Raw genomic sequence first — 8,904 nt, forward strand, 5'->3', positions numbered from 1 at the left:
TTAAATCTATTCAAATCAAAACGTTATTATATTTAGCCTGTTGTCAAGGAAAACAACAATCTACGAAATACTACGCGCCCCTACGATCTGTGCTTTACTGTTTATCAATTGTCCTGGTGACTACCCACAGTGATAGAAAATGAAAATATTACAAAGTTTTAGGTATGAATTGCACCAACCCCACAAACCTACATTGTTTTACACACATTCGTCTTTATATTACTGAAGCGTGTGGGATATCGACGTTGAAAATGCGACTGTACTAGTGATGCACCAATGTGCCCCGGCAATATGCTATCTCCTGACAATTTATCAGAATGTAGATATCGTATTATCTAGTTTCAACTACGACAACTGACGTGTAGGTATTCGTAATTCAACTCAAAACTATAGATGTTCACCTTTCTTTAAGAGCTTATCACAGCTTCACACTTTTATCTCACAACAACTTGTGTGACAAATCCATCAACAATCAAACATTTCAAATAATCTGCTCTAGTAAACCATGGTGTCTAAGTAAAGTTGTGAAAAGTCACTGAGTGACCTCTGCAGAATGAGGGAGTCCTAGGGGCAGATCTGGAGTTTTTTTTTGGGGGGGGGGCATTTGGTAGGTTATTTATAGCCTTTTTAAGTTTTAGGTAATATTTCACAGCTTCGAAAAGCTGTAAATTTTCCAAGAGTTTCCCATGTCACTTAAAATGGGTCCGTAACATTTATATAGTGTATAGTGGCATTACTATTGCAGATATAGTACAGTCACTAGTATGTTAGAGAACTTTAGGTGGTCATACCTACTGTGTATAATGGAAACTGGAATCTGATGAGATGTAGTGATTTGTAGTGTCGATAACATGTAGTGTCCGAAATGGAAATCATACAATGCATATTAATCCCTTCATACTGAAGAGTAAACCATAAGAGTAAGAACAATTTAGATTAAGTTCTTTAATAAAATTATCTCGGAAGATTAACATTACAAAACCTTCCATTTTAATTTTGCCCCAAAGTGCAATATAAGTGAAACATTTATTGTGAAACAGGCAAGTATTTACATGATATGTTCTGTAACTAGTGTGGTAGCTAGGTAATACATGTATATGCATATGTATAGTTATGGTTGAACTCTTACGTGAAGTAATATTAAAGAATTTATGTAAGAAACAGGGACAAGAAGAAATACCAGAGTTGAGACAAGGTTATATGCCATTGTAAATATTTTTTCTTACATCACAATCCAAAACACAATGACCCCCTTATCCACAATTTTCAAAACAGGATGACACCCCCCCCCCTACTGCCAATTTCAAAAACAGGGTGACCCCCTACCAATCCAGCCCCCGGCCGAAGAAAATGACCGGTCCCTAACACAAAATTAAAAAAAAATCCTGCCTTAAATCTTTTGATTGCACACTTCAGTCGTTGTCAACAGACTGGCCCAGCAAGTGACCAATAAGGACACGTGCGCGTGCATCTAATGAGGGTCATTGTGCCTTCAAGTTTGTCCTTCCGTCTAGATACACAATAATGGGTTACATTCCCGGATGTGAATAACTTATTTTATCCCTGTTTATAGTTCCTCGCTTCAGTCTATAGGATTCTCACTTTATCAGTGTCAACAGATTCCACAATTTTAAGTTTGGAATAAACGTTTACGTGACTTTGATGCTAAGATATCTCTTCCTTTAAAGTCTTCGTGTGTGAAATCGATTGAAATGAATAAAGTTTCAATAACATCAAAAGTTGTTAAAAATTCGAATGTTCTCGTGTACGTACGTAAACTGAAACTTGTATCAAGACAAACTATCGAAAATTAACATATTTTTAAGACCATTTTTAATGAAAATTGTCACAACTGATGTGACAGTAATGAATTTTGCGATCAAATTACACAAATGGTGGTTGGAATACCTTCACAAAACAACTCACTTTCTTTTCAAAATAGTACAATTGATTGATTGCACAGCAAATATAACATACAGTTTAAACACGTACGTGGCTTGCCTCCAGCACCGTGTACAACACACGTTTCTACGTACACACATATGCTCATACCTGCATAAGCAACACTGTGGTTCATCATTCGCTAGAAGGCCTGGACCAACCAAAGTCGTTTACACATCTTTTCGATCACCCCCATTTCGTTAAAAAAAAACCTCAGTGAAACTAAACATTTTACACGTGATCGAGTACGTAAACACCAAACAATATCGAGTAATTGAGTTTTGAAAACAATTTAATAACCAGTAAGATATGATAAATTGAACAAATACAAATCTCAAGTCTGACTACAAGTTCTGTGTAAACTTAAAATATCGCCAATAAATAAATATTGGACAGCCGAATATCTGAATCATCGAAACATACCAGCCAAGTGAATGGAAAAAGTAAGTGTACGATAAAAGTGCTAGTACGTTAGAAAAGACGATCCTTGAATTCATGCAAATATGATAGTTACAAATGTAAAAGCTAGGCGTACATATGACTAACACATTCTTTAATATCGTGATGGTCTAATAAAGTGTGACAGGATTCTTGAAAACAATGTCAAACCTTGAAAATGACAACTTTATTAATTGATATACCCTAACTTCATTACCATGGAAACTATATCTCCATGGTTATCTACGTTTGTCATTATTTTTATAGCATGAGTACCTTACCAATGTGCAGGATGCAAAAGTCGTGTGTGCATGCACGTACACATGAACAAAAGTGTATCCTTTCTTAAGAGGTGCATGCGCACATTTATTACTCTTTCATCTATTTTTTTTTCTGTTACACAAAACAAGTGTGTAGCCGGCCTGAGCCCCAAGGGCCTATATATTTATAACGTCGCCATTTCATGATACGGAAATTCAAAAAATGTAAAGACCAGTTCGGACCAATATGATAACTCTGGCTTATTTTTTGTAACTTGTAATGTTTGCAGTTGTAAAATACTCATACAACAGTACAATAACTATAGGAATAACACTCTTCTCTCTAATGATAACGTCTAGAGTAATTCTACATACAGTGAGCATCGTCTATACAAGTTCGAGAGCATGCGCATTGCCCTCTACATCGCCAACGACGAAACGCAATGTTGGAAGAGCTGACGCTGGTCTTGTCGCAACGATGGTGGTCCTCGTCCTGGTTGGAGTAAAGAATAAACCAACGTCAGCAATTTCGCCAAGTAACTGCTGAGGATCTGCCATTCCTGAAAACAATCATAATTACAGACTATGAATGTTCATGGACCCTGGGTTCATACTTCGTAATGACACAGTCTGGGAGTCAAAATATTTCTTGGAACTTCAATGGAAGCGAATCCCAAATTTTGGCCTACGTCTTGTCAGTATCGTCAGGGGTGTACATAATTACATACTTATTCCTGTAAGAAGTGAATCATTGCCTGAAGTGGTTTATTCTACTGTCTTTGTTTTTATTGAGAGTGGATAATTGTTGAATACCTCAAATTTCAACCCTTATGTTCTCCGCGATCTAATAATCACTTAAGTGGCTTTTCATCCTAGCCTACGAATCCGACCAAGTAAAACTTGTGACAGTATAATTTGTTTGGCAAGGTGAAAATGTAATAGTTTTCTTTCACGAGGAATTGAACAAATTGAAAGAACTCATGGTCGCATATTCTATCACTTGTTCATTCTTATTCAAGTTTCCGAAGTGTTTTTTAAGTTCAAACTCCGGTTTATACGGAAACAGCCACTTTTTACCAAAAATTATCGAACTGTTTTCAAAAGTTTGAAAGTGGAGAAGAAATCAATGAATTCTTTGAACATCTTCTGGATAAAAAAATGTAAATATGTTAATCGGTTTTTGTGATAGGGTCCTTGAGGTTTAAATGACAAATGTCTAGTTTCAATACCTTTATCTAAGCTGCTTTACACCTGAATTGAGCGTTAAGTGCTCATCTTATAGTTCTAGGGGAGCCAAGCGTACTCCTACTTGAATAATGGTATGAAAGAAAAAAACATCTAGTGATAGTGATGCGATTACTATCTGGGTGGTGCTCTCGCAGCACTGCCGTGCACATCTACAATACCAGCGACAATCTCCTCGTTCAAAAGCTGCCTACCTTCGTTGCCACTGATCGGAGTATAGACAATGGCATTTACTTGGTATCAGACATAATAACAATAAAGTCGACAATGCTTCAGTGACAGAATAAACGAAAACAATCACTACTACAGCGATGTCAATAGCAGCATAGTAACTCATAATCACTGAATCCACGACTGTGGCATGGATGTATAAAGGTCAACATGACCCACATCAACAATAACTTAGATGTAATACAACAAAATTTTTCCGATAAAAAAATACCTGATTGAATATTGCTTATTCGCACGGAGAAATTTTGTGTACATACATTTCTTACTATCAAGCCAACTTAAAAAAAAAGATGTCCGATAAGGGAGCCTTCAGTAATTACAAGAGGGGAGGAGAATAAAGCCAGGCATGTTGCATAAAATGTGACCCTCCCCCGATTCCATTTTCTAAAAATTCCAACGATATTTTTTTAAAACTTGGGTTAAACTACCGTTAGATGTGAACAGGGACAAAAGTCTCAAAATAAACTCTATCCCATCGCTGCCACCACATTGGTAACATTAAAGACAATGGTTATTTCCCATCATTACCATCACCTACACGATGAATTTATGAGAAGGCGGTATGGTATATTCACTAATTCCTGTGTTTTGATCTAACTGGCCTTTGGGCGCACTACCGATAATGCCTGGACCGAGGCCCCCCCCGTTCCACTATGATGACATTATCTCCAGACTCTTAGCACACTGTTCCACTCACCCCGTCACAAAATAACTTGTCTAAAATTTGGCCCTCCCCCGAGAACCGATTTGTAAAATATCCCCCTAATTTCCCCCAGCCCTACCTGCAATTACTGAAGGTTCCCTAAGTTGGTCATGTTTTATTTAACAAACATGCAAACATTGCATGATATGAATACTGATAGTTGTCTGGTCCTGTTGATGACGTCATCAGCTATTGTAGTTATATTGATGTGATTGACGTCATTAATGGTGGCGATGACGACCGACCACAACAACGAGTCTACTCACCTGAACATTTGATCTGGTTCCGTGAATATTGCTGTTTATCGACGTTGGTGCCTCCTGTATCTGAGGTCCATTGTCGTCTTATGGCTAACTTCTTCAACTTCTGCTTCCTACCATTCTGGTCATCATCTAGGAAGATTTCGCAGACGTGGACGGCATCCTTCGCAGCACACAACATATATCTGGCATCTGTTGTCATAGCAATGGTTGTTATGTTTCCGCTGTAGTAAGGAAGGTATTCTGCAACAATGACTTGCTGCACAACGTCCCAGAGCTGAAAACAAGCGATTGACATATTTAAATTAGAATTTACTAAAACATTACATATCCATGTATATGTAACTATAGCAAACGAGTAGCCGATCCGCCAGTCAAAAGACAACAGCGCCCTCGTGCGTACATATGCATTTACCCTAATGGCACAAGAATCAGTTGTTGCTATCCCCACCAACCCCGCTATTTGGTGAAAAAATACAACTTGGGAAGTTGTGACAGTAGCCAAACTGCACACACAAGAAAAAAGAACAAATTCGACCGGTATCAAGTTAGTCAATCAAAAAAGGCAGGGATTAGAATTTTATCAACGATATAAAACCTGCTTTGTACCTGTTAGTCTCGGCTCACACCACAAATTATTTGTGGTCTGAGGTCTCGGTTACCCAGATTCTCAGCACTGGGGGTTCTTTCACGAGACCCCCAGACGTCTGGGTGGTCTCGTAGAATAGCCCCCAGCGCTGTGAGGCTGGGTAACCGAGACTATGTACCTGTACAACTGGTCCAGCCTTGCCCTCAGGATCACAAATAGCTGCGAAGGTAAATCCCCCGTTGACAGCAAACATACTAGTAGTCTGCGGGATAGCTAACTCATGGATAAATTCGCCTTCATCGGCGTCAAGAAAGAGGAGCCGTGTTTCCTTTCCAAGTTCGTCAAGTCCAAAACAAGCAAGAGTGGAACCATCTTCTGTAACTTTAAGTTGGCTGCCGTCATCACCGATCATTTTGCTAAATTCATATATTAGTTTCTTCGTTTCCAGTTGAAAGATGCGCACGAAGCCATTGTTGGTGTGAGTGGCGTGTGTATCTTTGCCAAGACAGCATACTGTATTGTTATTACTGCCAAAGACAGAGGACAGTATAGCACCCTGGAAGAACTCGCTAACCTCAGGGTTCAGTTTTCCTGATGAAACATCGCAAATCTAAGAAGGAAGGAAGAAAGGTAAAAGGGTAAAACAGAAAAAAGACTGAAGATTAATGTCAGGGAAATTGTTCACGATTAAGATTTATGTATTTCAAATTGATTAAAAACTGCAACTATTTAGAAGTTTGGGGAATCTAAAAGATGCAAAAATATGTTTTCTTCTGTAACTTATATACATGTAAATGAGCAAAAATAGCTAATCGTCCGACCAGATTTCGTAGTAAAAGTACTGTAACAGTTGTAAGTATAACTTGTATCCTTTGGATCGTGTGTCAAATCATTTGGTATTTGTGTATTCTCTACTCTCAGATAATAAAACCGTTTAGTTGCTTTAAGTATTTATTATATATCATGGTAATTAATGGCTCACCTGAGCACCACTTCCGCCGACGATGATTAGTTTTTCACCATCACTAGAAAAGTTACAACAACTTGGTTCAGTAATTTGGAGTTTCAGGAAGTGCTCTGCCTCTGTAACACTATTGTTGTAGATCTTCAATAAATTGGACACCGAGTGCAACACGGCGATGAGCCTCCCGTTCGGACTGAGGAAGGAAAATAAAAGAAACAAAAAAATAAACAATGAAACAACAGAAAGTTGTCTAAGGGTCATCTAAAGTGAACGCGTTAAAAAAAAGGTTAGTCTCAATCTCGTCCGAGTTATAGTTGTGCTGTCGTTTATTCTCTACTGAACTCAGCTTTGAGATCATAGTCAATGAAGAAAGCGCGTTCGATGATTGAAACAACTTATGGATTATGAGCGCTTCTCCGATATGTAAAGAACAGCAATTATGAATTCATTTTAAAACAAACACCACAGCGGCACCAGTATCAGCACCACCCACACCCACACCACCACCACCACCACCACCACCACCACCACCACCACCACCACCACCACCACCACCACCACCACCACCACCACCACCACCACCACCATCATCATCATCATCATCATCATCATCATCATCATCATCATCATCATCATCATCATCAATCAATCACTTACCTGAAAGTTACATGGGTGACCGGGTCGGACGTTAAGGGCGACGAATCTTCCACAGTAGCATTCCACAGGTGTGCTATTCCCCTCTCTGTAAGCACACACACGAACGGTCCTTGCCAGCTCGATACGAAATCTTTCACTGTGTCTCCAGAAGGAATGGAAGTACTCGCCAACAACTCCAGGCTATTCACATTCCACATCTTAACCACGCCTTTCTCACAACAGGAGAAGAGAATGTTGTCAAGTTTATGATGATAGTGTGCCCTCGAAAGGCGAAATTGAGAACTATGGTGTAGCGTTCCTACAAGATGTCCAGTTTGTGTACGAGTTGTTTCGAAAATACGCACGATTCCTCTGCTGCAAGTAACAGCCAAGCGATCTGAGCTATTATTGAAGGACAGCGTATTTAGACATCTTTGGGATTTATCGGCATTGGTTGAGTTATCCTGTACAGCGCCCTCACAGTTCACTCCACACAGACATTGCTGAGTTGTCAAGTCCCAAATTCGTAGGATATTTTGGTCGCACACTGATGCAAGAAGTTCTGAATCGGGCGATGTTGACAAGGATGTGATATTACCATAGTGTGGATAACAACCTTCCTCAGCCTCGCTGCTATACAGGTGCTCACTCCTAGAAAATAAAATAAAATAAAACGATAGAAACAAGATAACCCAATGTAAAAGTATTGGCACAAATTTGTGGACGAAGACAGATAGACAATCAAAAGATTTTTGCGAGCATTGAAATTTATGACACAAAGCTTACTACAACTCAATTAAGTGTTATTAGACGTGTGTACTAATACCGTTTTATAGTCAAGTTTTTTTTTGTGTTTTATAATAAACAAACTATGCATATTTTGGTAATGCCCAATCTTAAATTTATTTATGTTTAGCCAAAGACAAAGCAAGCAATAGTTACTGATTATTGCATAATAGAAAAAATTACAAATTTTACACTTTCGGAATTGTAATGAGATTGCATGCATGATTTGTAACATTTCATTGAAAAGATCCCCTATTTTAAGTAGCACGGCAAGGTTGCTATGATCAGTAAAAACAAAGGGAAAATTCGACTGGTGTTCTTCGGTTTTTAATGAGTATCATAAAACTTACGATTTTGTTGCAACTTTACCATACGAAATGTCCCGCAGAGTCCTTGGTAAACATCAAAAGAAAAGAGATGATCGACAAACTTTATTCTTATTCTTAAATCGCAGTTGATGCGTATAGTATAACTTCGTTTGGCTATCATTTTCATGCGGGTGATTGCTTAGGACTAAACTCAGAAATACGCTCATTTTTGTATTTTACCCAAGCGAATTATCGCTGTTTTTCATTCGAGAGATCGAAAGATCGACATCAAATATACCTCTTTTTTGTGTGTGAAAAATTACAATTTATCACTTTTGGAAACGTCAAATTATTTAAATTATGGAGGATAATTATGTACCTTTCAGAATTCACATTCCAGACAGTTAGTGCCCTGCAACCTGTACGTTTAGTACTATTATACGCAGCTATGACTGATTGGTCGTCACCGCTAAATACCACGTGATCAATACAGGAGCCTTGGATTAGTGGCGTGTCATCTTTCAGCTCTTTCAGCACCCTCCC

The 8,904-nt window shown here is 38.5% G+C and overlaps 1 protein-coding gene across 1 annotated transcript in view; it reads right to left on the reverse strand.

Moving 5' to 3' along the window:
* Positions 1-2,285: 2,285 nt before the first annotated feature.
* Positions 2,286-8,904, reverse strand: part of LOC144432852 (uncharacterized) — a 68,136-nt gene continuing 61,517 nt past the window's right edge. The window contains exons 14-20 of the mRNA XM_078121151.1: positions 8,741-8,903; positions 8,404-8,445; positions 7,289-7,918; positions 6,650-6,824; positions 5,846-6,277; positions 5,085-5,355; positions 2,286-3,199 (exon numbers count right to left, since the gene is read on the reverse strand). Of these exons, the coding sequence (XP_077977277.1) occupies positions 3,027-3,199; positions 5,085-5,355; positions 5,846-6,277; positions 6,650-6,824; positions 7,289-7,918; positions 8,404-8,445; positions 8,741-8,903 (1,886 nt within the window). The 3' untranslated portion in view covers positions 2,286-3,026. The remainder of the gene's footprint in view (positions 3,200-5,084; positions 5,356-5,845; positions 6,278-6,649; positions 6,825-7,288; positions 7,919-8,403; positions 8,446-8,740; position 8,904) is intronic.

This window comes from Glandiceps talaboti, chromosome 1 (assembly GCF_964340395.1).
Source record: "Glandiceps talaboti chromosome 1, keGlaTala1.1, whole genome shotgun sequence".
In the NCBI taxonomy this organism is placed as follows: domain Eukaryota; kingdom Metazoa; phylum Hemichordata; class Enteropneusta; family Spengelidae; genus Glandiceps; species Glandiceps talaboti.